Below are 18,690 nucleotides of genomic sequence, written 5' to 3' on the forward strand. Positions count from 1 at the left end.
GGAGTCATGGTTTTGACCCTCAGGAAAATGGGGTAAAACAGCGTACTGATTGGCTTCGGTATTGAAAAAGTGTGGATTGTATTCTTTGGCCATATCTGTCATTCCAAACCTTTTAGGCATTCGACTCAAAGACATGCGCAAGTAATTCATCGAAGCTTTAAACTTTACTTGTCCCACTTGCATGGAAATGATTTTGGGTCCGTTCAAAGTGACTGTAAGACGTTCAGTACTTTGTTCTGTATAGTATCTCAAAAGAAACTGTCCATCCTATCCCGAGAAAATGTGAGCCATTAACGTGGCATAGCGATAGAAATCTCCATAACGTTCGATGTCCTCTTGGCTCCTTGTCTCATCAATGACGTCTTAGATCTATTGGGCGAAATATTGCGTGTTTGGTCCTCGACATAATTTTTCACGTCCTCCAGGAATTTTATTACAATGAGGACAATTGCTAACGATTAGCTCTTGGATGCACCACTCGCACGCTCGATCAGCCACGCAGATATTAGGAACGTGAATGCCGGTCTCTTGTATGAATTCAAAATCGGAAAAGATAAAATTGCCTTTTTTTCTGGTCATCTTCCTCCTCATCTTTGGAATGGTATTTTTGAATGTAGCATCTGTGTTCCGAGTCAACGATCTGCTGAAAAATGTGACATCATTTCCTTCTTGAACATACGTGTGCATTGGCATTATTGGTACGTATGCCTTTTCTACATGTAGGGCACAATCTCAGCAATTGAATAGCACTTTTCTCTTGTGAACCATGTGTCTTCAAATGTTGGTAACAGGTAGTGCGCTGACAACCTTGGTAATGCATTCGTTCTTGTCCTTCGTCCATTCATGGTTAAGAGGCCAAACATCCCTCAAATTTCGATCCACATTGTTTGTCTTTCTCTAGTCACATTTCTCACAGTAATAACCGGAATCCGGTGATACTGGTGATGGCATCAAAAGGTACATCGCGATCATTTACCTGAATGTATTTTCCGTCTTCGAAATCTTTGCCTTGAAACAATAGAGGCCTGCGCACTTCTTGACGTTGTATTTTCAAAGTGTAGCGTGGAGCTAGGACATCTTGTAATTTTTGCATTTCAGGAATACCACAGGGTATGTCTTTGGACAGGCCAGCTTGTTGTAACAGGAGTTCTCCTTCTCTTTGTTGTCTGGTCGGTCCGATTGTTGAGTACTTTTCCGGGCTCTTTTTTATTCTACCGTGTCATTCTTGTCGGCGTATGTTAGTCAGACGACTATAGCACGGCATAAACACAACTGGTCTTGAGGGTTGTTAATTTGGACGAGGCTCTTTTTGGTTCTGCGAAGGTCGTCCACGAATAACACCATTTTGCGTCGTTCCTTGGGGAAAAGACACGAGGGTCATAAACAGTGTCGCTTTTCCATCGGTGACGTGAAACTTGTCAGTGGATTGTTGCACGTATTGAATCTTGTAGATGACTTTGGAAGGTGTCAAATGAGTTGCTAAACTGGATCCTTACGGATGACGTCAAACTGCCGTGATGATTGAAAAGTCTCAAGCGATCGTCCTCTTTGGCTTGACAGTGTCGTTTCAGTGTGGTTAACAAAGAATACCACACCTCGGTGAAGAACCCCTCTGCTTTCTTTACTGGTACTTCGGACTAAAAATCTTTAAATTTCACCGTGTGCGTATAAGTCTTAGTTCTTAATTTTCTGGAGGAGAGCTTTTACGTCTCTCGATGTTTATTATACTTTTCAGGGCTTACTAATGGTGATAAACTGTAGACTCTCTGGGTCTGGATTCTGGTTCACTTATGTCATCTTCCAAATCGCTGGCATGAATTTGAGCCAAGACCGCACCTACTGTGCGAGGCGATAAATCACGTTTCTGTCCCTTACTTTCTTCTCCTTTCTCCGTGAAATGAGGCGATCGTTTCATCTTGACTGCAGAACGTCAAGTGACTACATGGTAAACGCCATGGGTCACTTTTTAGCCATATAAAACCAGTGTATATATAAAGGGTTAGTGTCTTTCCTTCCAGTTTACATTTCACTCTCCAGACGACCAGAACGATGGAAGAAACCACACAGATCGAACATCTGATCAGAACTTTTTGAGGTGTCATAAGAACATTTTCTTTAGACAAGCCGACAGACTACTCTCCTTCCTTTCGAGATAATTGATATATCTGTAAGAAGAATGGGCATTGAGTTACAGAATGTCCAGACCGTCCAAGAAGCAAAACAGGCATTAAAAGAGACAAAAATCAAGATACTGTAACCATTGTCAAGAGAAAGGACATTGTTCTTCAGACTGCCCTACGAATCAACAGGAGCAAGAGTAAGAAAGGGGTTCCGAGGAGGAAGAAGAGATACCCTTCCATAAGGAAGAACCCAGGCACGTCCAAGAAGAGGAAAAATAGAAGAAAAGATAACGAGGAGCAAGTAAGGTAAACGACGAGGAAAACCTTGTGAAAGTGAAGAAATTTAAAAATCGGTCAGAGTGAACAAAGACAGAAGAAGTCAATGAACTTTCTAGAGAGGTGTGTTGTGTTGTGTTGCGAACTGGATTGTAAAATATGTAGCGGAAAAGAACAGACAGAAAACGTAAGTGTCTCTTGGTTCTGAGTTTTTAGAATATGGATCTACACTCAAACACTCACTGAAACATTCACACACGTACACCATGGGCTCAAACGTACATCATGGGTGAAAAAAGTTTGAGTTTTAATTGATTTTGGCAAAATTAATGATATCTCTTTTCAAGAGAAATGGGTGGCCCTGAAAGGACCTTTGGGGTATTTGTTTGTTTAAAAACCTAACAAAGGAACGGGATGTAATCAGCTTTAACTGCTTTAAGTCTTTGCCACGGCCAAGGCCTATTTCTGGACTGGCTCCTAATGATGATGATTTGGTAGAACTCACTAGGGGTGTTATGGCAGGCATTGTAACAAGGCTGGGTTGTTTGGCTCGGGAAGGTCATTTTCTCTTAGGTCGTATTAATGAAGTCGGATATAGGTTTTTAGACTCCTTAACTCTGCCAAAATGTCTAAACGTATCGTCACCGTTTGACTTTCACTGTCTTCCTTCTCTCCTAGACCCTGTTTCGTCTTCCTGTCGTTTCCATCGTGCTTCTTCTTCTTCTTCTCGCTGTTGCTGTTAAAGGAGAAAAACTTGTTCTGCTACTTTCTGTTGTAAAAATGTTCTCTAAATCCTTTTTCTGTCTCTTTTAACGTTCTGGACGTCCGGTAAGGAAGGAAATGGTGGCGAAGGTACTGGTACCGACACAAATTCTTGCGAAAAGGAGAGAAAATCTACCTAATCCCAATACAAATAGACCTCTTCTGGAAGTAGGACTGTTTTGACTTTGGTATCCTCTGTCATACCATCGCTTCCCGTCTCCACGGCCGGTGCACCCTAATTCAGCGTCTTATTGTTTTCCGTCATGTTTGAAAAATCTGTCGCATGGATTCACGGCGCACAGATGCTAGCGCGCCTATATATGGAATGTGACGTCAGAGGTCGCTGTATTCGGATTGGAAGACAGACTCCGTGCTGTGACTCAATTGGGTAACTCGTGTTAGCATGGGTGAAAAAACTCAATTCGTTTCGATCCGCTTTTCACTATAAATAACCTCACTCAGTTCATTCCCTTCACCTGTTCTCATCACAAGATGTGGACAAACGTAGAATCATCTACTCTCTTATTGTCGATTCTTTTTTTGTACGGACTTACCAATGTATGTGAGATCATCATGGATAGTTATCCGGATCACAGATACGAGTGTTTGTAGAAGAAGAATCTATTTGGAGAGACAAGGCTACGGTCCAGAGGTCAGAAGAAGTTTGAGGAAGAGAAGATATATGTGTTGCCCTCTATGTTAACGGAATAAAGTTAATTAAAAAACCCAAAGGCCCTTTTTAGAGCCACGCATCTGTCTCGAAAACATTTACTTTCTTACCTAAAATTGTTTTAGTAGCATGTATAATTGTTTGTGTTTGTATGTTGTATATTGCCTGTGTTATATATGTATATGTCCCGCCAAAACGTACACTGCAATATATTTTCCTCCTTACTGGCATAGATATTCCTTGTACATTAGAACCGTATTTGCAATGACGATCTAGTACCAGCTGAAACTTACAGCCGTGCAAGCATCTGGTGCAGAAATGATTCGTTTCGTTGTGCTTGTTCTACTGTCCACCAACCAACCCATTCCAGTTATTTGATCCACACGGTATGGTTTGTATAGAACAGCAAGTTTATTGTTGCTTGTTTGGATTTCCCGAGATCTGATGTGTCTCTACGTTGATATATCATGGATAAATCTTTTGTGTGTCATCACGCACACTAAACATATTAAAACCATCTAGTAAAACTAAAATGTTTAGTTTCTCAAATATTACAATTTGATACTCGGAAACGGGAAGTTCTATTCCGGAAACGTTTAGATTCTTAGAATGAGAAATGTAATTTGATACTTGGTCGTCGTGAGTATCCACCGAGAACAACAATGATAATACGGCCCATCGAACACGTTTGTTATCGTTGTTCTTGAATTTGATACAACATATTGAGTTTTAGTTGGCAGATCGATATATGAGATACCTCGCAATGGATTATATTTCATAGTATGAAACAAAATATATGTTATTTTTGTCATGTCGATATTTATTTTATTTTTTGTTAGAAAATCTAAGTAATCTCTTTGATGTTCTGGTCTAAAATTGCTGATAGATTTTTCAATATATCTTACCCCTAAAAGAAATTCAGATCCCCAGTCATTACATTCTGAAACGTTTTTAATTTTCTGCGAGTTCAATTTGTTTCTTTGCAATAAACTTATTTTATTTTACACTAATCCTCCTAGTAGAAAAAAACAAGCTGACTGTATCTCTCTTTTAGGAGCAGTTTCCGAATCACCCAGAGTATGGAAATTCGATAGGTAGCAACCTGATTATTCTTGGAGATTTCAACTTTCTCTTTGACTGTATAGGAAACCCAAACCCAAACAGATCAAAACTCCAAGATTAATTTAATGTTTTCAACCTCAAACAGTCAGATAACCAACCCACTCATAAACATGGTCACATTTTAGACTGGATTCTTCATAGACCTGATGATAACATAACAGTCTTCCCTGGTATCCCACGAACTTGTATCATATCACCTCTGCATATTGACTTATCAGTCCCTAACCCTCCACCTTTCTCTGCTACTAAGAGAAACCTCCGTATCATAAATAGAACCAAACTAATGCACGACATCCAAGCTAACTTAACAACTTGCTTACCCAATACATCAGAACAACTCGATAACTGTCTGCATACATTGCTTGACAAACATGTTTCAGCTTCCAAGTACAGAATATTAATTGAAAAGTGTTATCCACGGTATAGCAGTATTAGGGACGAGCTTAGCACTGCTAAAAGAGACAGCCCTAAAGCTGAAAGGCTTTGGCTTTCCACCAGACCCACTATTTATAAGCAAATCTCTGAAGCCACTAAGAAGAATGTCACAAATATAGTTCATGCAGCGAAATCAGCCCATTACAGTATTACGATCACCGACCTTCCGGACCCGTTTACAAATTTATTCCATGACAAAATACAAACCATTAGAGATAAGCTTGACAACACAATTTAAATTCACTCGTCTTCGCCATACAGTTGGGATAGATAATTTCAGCGGCAACCATTAGCATCGTTTGAACCTATCTCAATGGATTTCGTACGTACAATCCTAATGAAGAGTGCACCAAAGTGATGTGAACTTGACCCAATTTTAACATCACTGCTGCTAGAGTGCTTAGATCCAGAATTGCCTTCACTAAATGATGTTATTAATACATCTCTCTCATCCGGGGAATACCCATAATTTTTCTAAACTGCCATTGTAAAGCCTCTGTTGAAGAAATCAACACTAGGCCATAAAGATTTAAAGAACTACCGCCCAGTTCCTAATCTCCCATTCATATCAAAAATCTTAGAAAAGGTTGTTCTATTCCAGCTTGTATCTTATCTGAATTCAAACAGTATTTTTCGCAATGTACAATCTGCATATCACCCTGGCCACAGTACTGAAACTACTCTTCTAAACGTAGTTAATGACATTCTCTCTGCATTGGATAGCGGAAAGATTACAGTCCTCACCCTCCTTGATTTGTCTGCAGCATTTGACACAGTATACCATGATATATTACTTCACCGTCTACAGCATGTATTTGGCATTCATGATACAGCGTTACTGTGATTCAAGTCATACTTGGTCAACAGGACGCAAATTGTGTCTGCAAATGGAATATACTCCAGCCCAGTTAATCTATGTTGTGGTGCTCCACAGGGGTCTGTTCTTGGACCTGTTCTCTTCATTCTTTACAATTATGTCAGGTTCATCTCAATATCTACTACAGAAACTTAAAAAGGTTCAAAACGTAGTTGCTCCGATCATACTTAGAATACCACGATCAGAGCACACCTCCCCGCTGCTCAGTACCCTACTCTGGATATCCAGTCGATCCAGAATCAAACACAACATTTGTTCTCTGTGCTACGTTTTATTGACAGACTCTAGTCCAACGTACCTATCCAACCTCACCCACGTGTAAACACCAGCAAGATACTTACACTCCTCTGACAATCGTATACTCAGTGTTCCCACTATGAAAACGAAGTCATATAGACAACGTTCTTTTGCATACCAGAGAACAGCAACGTGGAATGAATTGCCCACTGAACTTAGACACCAAGACACTGATCCCATTCAAGAGTGCTCTTAAAACTCACTTATTTCGACTGCAAGAACAAACTTAAAGACCTAATAAGGATTGCGACCTTAAATATATCAGCATGTGTTTTTATGTTTTCTAATTTCATAGTGTTTTTTGTTTGTAATCATATCATTATATATATTTTTATGTTATATGTGTTGTCTAATGTTGTAAAGCGCTTAGAGCTTCTAAAGATTAGGCGCTATAAAAGGTAATTATTATTATTATTATTATTATTATTATCATCATCATTATCATAAGCTTTTTGTTGTTTTTTACGTCTTCAAGTTCAGAAGCAGTTTTGCAATAATGTCCTCGACAACTTTCTTTTGTTCTTCCACAAGTAGTCTTCATATACCCTCTTCCTTTGGTTTTTCTAGAGCTTCTGGTGATACTTTATCAACACCGAGTTGTTTGCGAAGTATGGATTCGGTGATAGGCTTAAAGTATCTATTAATTTCTTTTGCGGTTTGTTGTTGTCCAGCACGTTCTGCTTAACTTTTTTCTTAAAAACAGCTCTTGTGCCCATATATTTCTTTAGATGATATATCCGCGCTTTATCCAATATTGTGAATAGCACACATTACATTTATAATTCTTTACAATCTAAAAACCAATTCCGCATAGAAACATGTGCTTGGCATCTCTAACAAGTTTATTGAATAAGAAAAAACATTGTGATTTCCATGACCTGCCTTTGCATACAGCTCATCTGCACTGTTCTCGTGATATGTTTTGCACGTCAATATTGTCAAATCTGTTAAACAATATAAAACATCTAGTATTTGTTCTCATCAAACGATCAACGCTATCAAAACCTTGGGCAAGATAAATTATCTTACATCGTCGATTTCCTGACAATGAAAAATCAGATTAGATCTTGTCCATTTCAGTATTACTCAACGGGATGTCATCAAACACAATAATCTTATGTTCGTCCGAGTCTAGCTCATCAAACAGGAACAAGATCTTCTGGTGTACTTAAAACAAATATATCTTCACCAGCACCAAGTTCATTTTTTAGTTTTTCATTGTTCTCGTTCAGGGGGCCCCGAGTGGCCGAGTGGTCTAAAGCGCTCTTCGTTACGGATCGCTGCCATCTCACCTCTTTCTGCGTGGGTTCGAGTCTCGGATTCAGCCAATGTGGGTATGTGAGAAAGCTTGCCAGTAGCTTCTCGTGGGTCGGTGGTTCTTTCTGGGGTTTTCCCGGATTCTTCCTCCACCATTAATACTGGCCGCCATGTATAGCCTATCGTGTGCTGAAAAATGGCGCTAAACCCTATAACAACAACAACAAGTTCTCGTTCAGCAACCCATATTTGTCATGCTGAGGATTGTTGGTATAAAATATACACCCGATCGTAGTTGAATATGTCGTTGAGTAGCTAGTTCATTAGCAAGTTTGTTTGCCAAGTCCACTACGTACTATTATCAGGGAATGACAATCTGGTAACTCAAAATTTAATTTCTTTTTTTATTACTAGATCGGTATCAAAGTTTAGTATCCCCATCATATAACTACTACACAAAATTTGGTGTGATGTGATGTGATTTTTAACGTAGCTTTAATAATTTTTCAGGCGGACGCTCTAACCACTAGGCCACCGGAGCGGTACACAAAATTTGGTAGGTTAATCAGTAAGTCATCTGCTGAAACAACAGAAACTATAGTTACAGATGTTGATCGGACAAATTTGCTAAAGCAATCTGGTGACACAATGACCGGCAACCTTATTATGTCACGACAACGAGTGCTAGATGTACAAACAACATATCCACCAATCAACCCAGATAACTCACAAGCAGCAAGCTTTGCACAACTTAATGCTGTCAGTAATGTTATCGTTGTTGGGTGGTAAGATGACCGGTGACTTAAGTATGTCAGGTCAGCGAATGCTAGAACTTGAGACAACATATCCACCTATCGATATAGACAACTCAAAAGCATTACTGTTAACCCAACTTAATGATGTCATCAATAGTAAGTTGTCAATAACTGGTGGAAAGATGACCAGAAATAACAATATGTGTACAAATAAGATTGTAAATCTTGAGACCTCCCTCAAACATTAATAATGCACAGGTGGTAAGCTATCCACAAATTAGCTCGGTAGATAATTCTAAGTTGTCATTATCTGTGGAACGATGATTGGCACGTAATATATGGGTGAGAAATTAATATTTCATACCAAACTTGATAATATAACTTTGACCAATAACGATTCTGTAACAAATGTAAAGTTTGTCAATAACAACTTTTGGAATAAAATCCGACGATACGATGACTGGGGCGTTAGATATGGGATTTAATAAGATAACAGCATCATATAAGGCAACTGCTTGTAACGATATTACAAATGTATCTTATATTGACCTGAGAACAATTACTGCAACAAACAGTGCTATTGATATTGATGTATTAGATCGAGATATTGATGCTCTTTACGTTAAGATAACAGGTGGTAAAATTAGTTACAGGTATGTTAAACATGGGCTTGAATAAAATAACAACGACTTATAATCCGGTTGCCCCATTTGATCTAACATAAATTTGACGTTGACGCTGAAATAAGTGAATCATCAGCAAATGCAATTACTAGGCAGATGCCAATTACCTTAAAAAATACGGTGGTACGGTAACAAGTACGGTCAATATGGTTGATATTAAGATAACTTCTAAGTACGTGTCTGTACCTGCATTCCATCTTACAAATAAACAGTACGTGGATAGTCTTACCAAATCGCAAGAGATTGGTAGTAGTACAAAACTACATCTAAATGTTGTCGGTTATATCCAACAATATATTGTTGATCCTGTTAATATTCGTTATGGTTTATTGCAACGGCATGCAGTCATTATTCGGAAAATAATCCAACTTATAAGCTTGCTTTTAACAGACCTATATCTAGCGGAGTATAGTTGATCACAGACGGAGAAAAACGTCTGGATTAAAATACAGTGTCCAGCAGCCGTAGCTATAGGAATGAGAGGCCTTCAAATGAAATACGCTATCAGAGACTTTGATATAATTAGCAAATACTGTCCTGTAAACAACTGCGAATAGCGGTGATTAAAGGTTGAAAAAAATATTTGCTAAATACACTAAATAAAGAAACTGTGTTGACTATTGATAAAACTAACCTTGTAAAAACAAAATTTCATGGTTGTAAGAAACTATACCAAAAACATCTAGTATGGACAATTATGATAAAAAGACGCTGTTAGAAATAGTAGATAACATTACTGACACTAACCTGCTAACAACAGCATATCTAGTTTTTATACACTTAATCACCGGCAATAAAGAAAAGTATAACGTAAATCAGATTAATGCTGCACTAAACGCAGTATCATAAACTGAGTCTAGATTTGAGGTATATGATGATGTCGAACGAGATATATTTTATCAAGAGCTTGACGAAATTACAACTGTACAAATATTATTGACGAAGATTATGAAATACAAAATAGTTCTAACAAATTACATTAAAAACTATACAAAACAAGCTGAAAAGAAGTAAAATACAAAAATATCAAAGAGTTGATTGTTGGATGCCTAAATATGACCGCCATAGATATAGGGGAAGCTGATATTCGCGATCTTTTAAGTTTTACAACAGCTTATTCAATCCTCAGCCATCATCTAGTACTTACAAAATTTTAAACTGGGACAGTTATGTTATGTTGTTAGTTATATTTCATTTGGTCTCCAAGACAACGATAGCGACGATCTGATCAAGCACTATAAATAATACAATAAAAAACGATACTGTATCAGACACACCAGAATCCGGCCAATGTGCGTATATGAGAAAACTTGACAGTAGCTTGTCGTGGGTTGGTGGTTCTTTCCGGGGTTTTCATGGGGTTTTCCTCAACCATTTCTACTGCCGTCATGTATAGCCTATCTTGTGCTAAAATATGGCGTTAAACAATACAACAACAACAACAACAAAGCGCCAGAATATTATTACAACAAAATCATAAGCGCGCTGAATTATATTCCAATATTATTACCAAAAGCTGGGATTGATATAGCCGGTGGAACCTCAAACCCATTATTGTTGTTTTGTGTGATAGGTATTTATTTTTCAACAATTAAACACAAAGATCGAGCCAAAATACGAGAACACAAATACTTCATGTAAAATGACAGTATCGACTTATAATAAAATTCGTAGTCAACTTCGAGCTTACATTAAAGGTGGAAAGTTTATAATGTCAGATCTGATTCAGGAACTGCGAGTCAAAGACGATTTGCTTTTAGATATGAGACCGAACAGAGTTGCCAAAATACCAAAAACATTACTCACTACATTTTTATATAAAATCGCTGGAAATTACATTTACAAAATAAGGATAGTAAAAATCGTGTGTGAAAAAAGGATAGTAAAATGTTCTCTGAAATATAGATCACAGTGATAAGCCACCTTTCTGTAAAAAAATAAATGGCAAAGTAAGTATCTGACAAGCAGGTTGTATGACGTTGGATATCTCTTATTTTGGGTAACTGTTATGTTATTTTTTTCCATCGTGCGTGAACATAACCCCTGGGTGAATACCTAGCACAGCCAATAACGGACTGAGATCAACTCTTTGTTAACAAGAGTTTGTGTGCGGCCCATTTCCACTTATGAAAGTCCTTCATTCATATCGTTAGGGTTATATAGTCATACGACTGACATCTAAATTAGCAGTGCTCCTTCAGCACATAAACGCCTGTGGGATGTAGCACTAATTCCTTCCTCCAGGAAATTTACCATCCTGCTGTGCGGGAATAAACCCATCGCACATGCCCTCTTTGGCACACGCGACATAAATCCAAATAGTCAATCAATCAACCTGGTGAATTCGCTAACTGCGAAACGAAATTTTAAAGATTCAGAGAGCTGTCCATGCTGATAAAATACCACCCACCCACCTCAAGCTAACGCCAGGGGCTTTGAGGTTCAGAGGTGATAGGCGAGTTCCACCTGGTTTAGATTTTAGTCTTTTTTAATAATTTTAGAATTACCCGTCCAAGTATATCACATCTCTTTCAATGCTCACCAGACGCTCATCAGTTATAATAGCTTCTGTCTCAAGAACACAAGACAGTATTTTATTTCTGGACTCGGACACTTGATGTAGTCGATCTACCGTTTTCGAGTACACCTTAACCACAAGGCTACCGAACTCTTACCGATATGCAGAGGAAATTTAGATATATAACTGTACGAAGCAGAAACTAATTTCTTTGGAGCGTGTGTGTAAATCGATTTTTTATATAAAAGTCACAGCAAGTTAGCAATTGCGCATTCATTTTATTGATCAGAGGTTTGACCTGCAAGTCACAGCAAGTTATTAATAGCGGATTGGAATTTTGTGTGAATGTTATGTATAGTAATTCTGTGAAATATCAGATATAAAAATTACTATCAATTGTATGTGAAACATATCAGTAGTCTTATATAAAGTGGTCTTTCTGGATCAGACCCTATTTTGTTTGACGACAGCGACGATTCAATGGCATGTCCTCGACCAGTAAACGATTATGAAATAGACGTTATTGCCCCAACAAAGTTGCTATCTTAGTTGTTTAGATTAACTTGGGGGGGGGGGTGGAAGATAATTATGTTGTCGTCAAGTTCAAACTAGGGTTTAGGGCCAGAACATCCCCTTTATTAGACTACTACAACATCTGGTCAAACGTTCAAGCGACTGTTGAGTGCACTGAAGCAGAAATATAAAACAAACAAAAAAGAACAATTGCTACCGATTTAAATGAATTATTGTTCAACTTTATAAGGAAGTCAAAATTGGATCAAGTTAAAAAGGAGGTTATGCATCAAACTCTATCTAAAGATAGTTTTGCAATAAGAGATATTGATAAAGTTATATTTGCTTTGAAAATAACATTAAATCGTAGAACTCATCTGGAAATCGCATTTCATAATAATAAAGAGTGCAATGAACTTTACAAACCACACTTGAAAACGGATGTTAAACCAACATGTGAAAAGAAAAGGAATGAAACTTTCAATTTGAAAATTGATGTGTAGCCTAACATTTAGCTAACGTTTTCTAAAATAACAAGAAATTAAAAATTACTATGGTTTCAATTCGAGTTAACCACAGAATTATACAAAAAAATTAATTTTGAATAAAATGCAAGTGTCTGATAGCGAGAAATGTACCTTTTATATAAAACAAAATTGTTTACCGGAAACAAAAATGCACGTGTTTTGGGAATGGGATGTGATAAACAGGTTGTGGAATGATGTACCCCACTGAATTCGGTATAAAGTTAACATATATAATGTGCCAAGTGCAAAGACTATATTATTGGGAGATAAAAGTGCAGATGGAATACATGAATATCCTTTGTATTTTTGTTTTCTTCTCGCCAAATATTACTTCTGTATATGTAAAATGAAAAAGGTTGTACCTGGGTTAGTTTTCTTAAGGACCACTATAATTTGGAAAATATGCTGCAGTCAAATCTGAAAAAAGGAAACATTTTTGTTGATACTGGAAGAGTGAGAACCATTGTTAAGCTGTTGACTAAGATAAATTAGTGTTATAACTCAAATTCACGTTTTATAGCATGATGTACATTATAGTATATGATGTGCATGTAATACTTAATATCCTTTCATTCCTGATCAACTGATATGATCTGAAAATTCTCTCTCCCCCCCCCCTTCTCTCTCTGTTCTTTTTTCTTCACTTTTTCTTTCATCTTCCAGTGACGAAATCTCATTAGTTTATTTGAACAAAACGAAAAGAAATGGGGGGAGGGAATCGTAATCATTTGATTTGAGCTATCACCAACAACGAGTGTCGTTGCACCCAAGAGATCTTCACCGATATCGTTAATATACACAATAAATAGTAACAGAACTAAAACAGAGCTCTGTTGTTTCGTCAGCTGCAACATACAGGCTACTTTGTTCGGCATTACTTACAAAATATCCTTTTAGGCTATTTATTTATTTATTTATTTATTGATCGTGTACAGTTGGTGATCATCCATTTAACTGCGTCATCATCAGCAAGGTGCAAAGCCTGCAGTCCACCGGGGAATTTTGTCAGTGGACAGTTGTTTACAATGTGTGACATGGTCTCTAGAGCTCCACAGCAACAGGAAGAATCAGTGGCCTGGCCCCATCAGACAAGGTTGGCTGCACAATGACCCTGTCCTGTCTGTAAACGGTTCAGCGTGGTCCACACATGACGTGGAAGATTGAAGTCAGGAGGGGAGTAGATGGTTCATCTACGAGGGAGTGGTACACAACATCTGTAAATACCTAAGAAAGCTATCAATGCCATTGCACTTTAATTTATGTATTAAACATTTATGCCAAACTCGATCAAATGTTTTACAGACATAACAAAAGGACATGCACTTCATCTTTGCTATCAAGCGCAGTACAAAGAGTATAGTAAATATCAGTTAGCTGAAATAACGTATAATTTGTTTCGAATAAAACCGACTGATATTTGAATATAAGATGATCTGAATGTAGATGTTTCTAGAGGCGCTTACAAATATGTCTACCTATAACTTTCCCAAAACGAGTCGATAAGGAAATAAGTTCGTAATTTGAAGGATTTTTTTTCACAAGGGACATGTTGAGTATGGATCCTACAATTCCTTTGAGCAGGTGGTGATTTATTTTACCCACGCCATGTGTTTTGTGGGAGCATTATAGCAAACCATTCCAGGATCAATAATAATATTATGCGCTGAATATTAACAAGATAATATATATTTTAACTTCAGATATTATTTGCCATTTGTAACAAACGTAACATTGCACATTAACTTATGTTTAAACTCGTCAATAGCCAGTTTTTTTCTTTAAATTTATTTTATTGTTCAACATGTTATTCTACCTCCCTGAGCTACTTAGAACTGAAATTAACACTGTCAGTAAATGGTTAAGTAATCGGGTCCAAGAGTCGAACGAAGTCAAACATTAGCATTGACAGTTACAATGGGGGATGAGCGGGATCTATCTCCCACCAACACCCACCTCCTAACTATTAGGGTCGGCGTCTTACACTGTAGGACTATAGGTCAAATTGTTATAATGATAGTCTTTGAACCCCCTCCTCCCAATCCCTATATATATTTGCTAATAGTTTTAATTTCATAGGACCGGCCCTACCATGTGCGGCGCCCAAAGCAGCATGCGGGACCAAAGGCACCAATGGATGAAAGCCGAGCCCCAAGCTAAATAAATGTACTGCCTGAAAGTGCGGGGCCAAGGCAGTTGTCTCATTTGCCTTGCCATATGGCGGGCCTGTAATTTCATTGTAACCTGCGTTAGGGAAAAACCAGCTAGTGTACGTGCAACATTTTTTCCTCCAGATTTAGATCAAATCGTCAATGAATGAGTAAATTTTAGAAAACAAAATACGTGTCATTTGATTCTGTCAAAATCAATTTATTTAGCTCTGAGGCCAAAGGTCGTTGATTATAGTCAGAATGGCTGACTCTTTTTTATATATAAAAAATGATATTGTTTTAATTTGAGTTCCACGGTCAGCAGAGATATCAAGGGTGCATGTCAGCCTATGAATTGTAAAGCAAATGTCTGCAGATAGTTTTATTTCCTTGCTATTAGGTAGCAATACGGCAAAATTGAGGCAGAATGACTGAACCTGCCACCTGGACCAAAAACTATATTCAAGGTCACCAGTCTTTCTTATATGCCACAAGACTCTATCGTATGCCGCCAAATTATATCACGAGATAAAGACGAAAGACAGAGAGAAATAGTAATGCTTGCTAATTACAAACTAGTTTTTATGTTTTAGTTACAATCAGAGGTGCCGGTAACTTCTCGTGGGTCGGTGGTTCTTACCGGGGATTTCCCGGGTTCTTCCTCAACCATTAATACTGGCCGACATGCATAGCCTATCGTATGCTGAAAAATGGCGTTAAACCCCACAACAACAACAACAACAACAATCAGAGGCAGATGTAGCGTACTTTAAGCTATTTTATTTTAATTTCCTGAGCATATAGGGTTCGTCAGTTTTCATCAGTTTTCTGCCCCAGGCATAATATGGTTTGCCTCTTACAAAACAAAGATAAAATGTCAACTCCAGTAAGCAAACACAAATAAATTAAATGCATAAAAACACAGCGCTAAATTGTTGTGGTTATAGATGAAGACAACATCGCCATACTTTCGCATCCTCTAGTTGTGCCCTAAAACAACGGAATAAATATTATCAAACTACGAATACTACTGCGTCAGTTGGAGCGGCGCGTAGGGCAAGCATCGACATGGGCGCCCCCTCATCCACCCACCCACCCCCACTTGGAACAAAATGCAGTAAACTATGCCAAATGATGCTTACCTACTCCGACTGGCGCCCCGAACGGTCATCAGTAATATCCCCCGCCCTACTACGCCCGTCATGACTACTACTGTTACTGTTAAATACCGATAAATCATTCCCCCACCAGTGATAATATTGATTTTAGGGTTAGTATCAGCAGCCGTAGCTGCAAACCTGTACCCAGGCGACTCAGGCCATTAGGGTCCTTCAAAACTGACACGGAACAGCAGTGGTGTCCGGCAGCCCCCTGAGCAACTGATCAACCCTCTTCAGAAATGCACTGCTCACTTCCTTGGCATAAGGAAGGGGCTAGAAAAGATGCCCTAAACATTGCCTGCTCTAAACCTCCCTATCCAGTTTATCGCAGCTGGCCGGGAACCTCCTTCAGTGGCCGCAATACAACGAAGAAAATTAGGATTGTTCCTATCACACTCAGCGCATGGAATGTGCGCAAATTACTGGACAGAGATGACGCGGAAAGACCCCAGAGTTGAACCATCCTAATAGGAACGGAACTTGCCAGATACAACATGGACATTGCAGCCTTTAGCTAGACCCGGCTTGCAAGAGAAGGCGAACTCTTTGAATGGTGCTCCGGATACACAGGGACCCTACTTGAGGGTCGAAATACAAAGAAGAAAATGAGGATTGTTCCTTTCTCACTCGACGCCTAGAATGTACGCACCTTACTGGACAGAGATGACGTGGAAAGACCACAGAGGGGAACTATCCTAATAGGAACGGAACACGCCAGATACAACGTGGACATTGCTACCTTTAAGAGACCCGGCTTGCAGGAGAAGGCGAACTCTGTGAAAGGGGTTCCGGATACACTTTCTTTTGGAGTGGCCGAGGAAGTGAAAAGCGACGCGAGGCTGGTGTCAGCTTGGCAGTAAAGTGGGTCACTGTATCAGCAACGGTTTCCTTTTGATGCAGACTTGGGCCGAGCATGAACTTCTGTTCACCAATACAGTCTTCCGCATCCCACCCAATACCGGACGTCATGGATGCACCCTCACTCTTAGCATTGGCATCTCATCGACTACGTCATTGTCAGGAAGATAGACAGGCAGAATGTGCGTGTGACCAAGTCCTTGTGCTACGCTGACAGCTGAACCGACCACCTCATCATCATCTCCAAGTTCAACATCCGCATTAAACCCAAACAACACCAACAGGGAAAGAATGCTCCTAAACGACTAACTAAACATCACCAAGCTGACACGTACCAGTATAAAGCAATTTCTCGTGGATGAAATCCACCCTTCTGAACAATCAGAATGTGGAAACCGACTGGGCGGCAATCAGAGATCTGATCTACAGAACAGTTTCGGAAATCCTGGGAGTCTCAAGTAGAAAGTATCAAGACTGGTTTTTTATGGAAATTGCGACGAGATCAAGCAGTTTCTGGATGAAAAACACGTCTCCGTCAAATCTACCTCAACAACCCCAAATCCAACTCCTGGAAAGATGCGTACAATATACGCAGAACTGTACATCAGAAACCTCTTCAGATGCGAGTCACATGGCTGAGCAAAAAAGCTGATGAGTTTCAGCGCTACACATAAAGGCATGACATGAAGAACTTCTACAACGCCCTGAAAGAAGTGTATGGACCTATATCTTCCCCCCTTCTCAGTGCAAACAGGGATACGCTAATTACTGACAAAGACAAGATTCTTCAACGTTGGGCTGAACACGTATACAGCGTCCTGAATCGCCCTTCGCCCATCAACGATGAAGTCATTAGTCGTCTCTCCCAATTACCCATCAACGAAGCACTGGATGACCACACACACACACACACACACACACACACATTGCTTGAGAAACAGAAAGCGATACGTCTGCTCTCCAGTGGTAAAGGCCCTGGTTCAGACTCCATCCCAGCTGAAGTCTACAAAGAAAGAGGCACAGCCCTGACCAAAGGCTCCACCAACTGTTTTACTGATGTGGCAGCAAGAGACGATCCGCTCCAATTCAAAGACGCTTCCATAATCCACCTGTATAAGTTCAAATGGAACCGCCAGAACTGCGACAACCACCAGTGTATATCCTTGCTCTCAATCGCAGGAAAAATACTCGCCAGAATCCTACTGAACCACCTCACTACGCACTTTGACCAAGGACTCCTGCCATAAAGCCTGTGTGGATTCCGAACAGAAAGTGGGATCATCGACATGGTGTTTGCTGTGAGGCAGTTACACGAGAAATGTCAAGAGCAAAACGCCTACCTCTTCTCCATGTACGTCGATTTGAGAAAGGTCTTTGATACTGTCAGCAGAGAAGGCTTGTGGAAGATAATGGCCAAGTACGGATGCCCGAGAACATTTATAAATATATGATACAGCATTTCCACGAAGGCATGCAGGAACGAGTCCAGGACAATTGAGAGACATCTGAACCATTCCCAGTAACCAATGGTGTCAATCATGGTTGTGTTATGGCACGGACACTGTTCAGTCTAGTGTTCTCCTCCATGTTGACTAATGCTTTCAGAGACGGAGATGTTGGAGTAGACCTCAGGTACCGTACAGATGGAAAAATGTTCAACCTCAGGAGGCTTCAAGCGAAAACCAAGGTTATGACAGACACCATCAGGGTATT

At 39.2% G+C, this 18,690-nt stretch overlaps 1 protein-coding gene across 1 annotated transcript in view; it reads left to right on the forward strand.

Annotated features, from left to right (window-relative positions):
* LOC149779362 (sodium-dependent glucose transporter 1A-like) overlaps positions 1–8,475 on the forward strand; it is a 35,338-nt gene extending 26,863 nt beyond the window's left edge. Inside the window, exon 4 of the mRNA XM_089939979.1 lies at positions 8,327–8,475. Within this exon, the coding sequence (XP_089796105.1) occupies positions 8,327–8,346 (20 nt within the window). The 3' untranslated portion in view covers positions 8,347–8,475. The remainder of the gene's footprint in view (positions 1–8,326) is intronic.
* Positions 8,476–18,690: the final 10,215 nt, after the last annotated feature.

This window comes from Sinohyriopsis cumingii, chromosome 17 (assembly GCF_028554795.1).
Source record: "Sinohyriopsis cumingii isolate HCF-2022 chromosome 17, ASM2855479v2, whole genome shotgun sequence".
Taxonomy (NCBI): Eukaryota; Metazoa; Mollusca; class Bivalvia; order Unionida; family Unionidae; genus Sinohyriopsis; species Sinohyriopsis cumingii.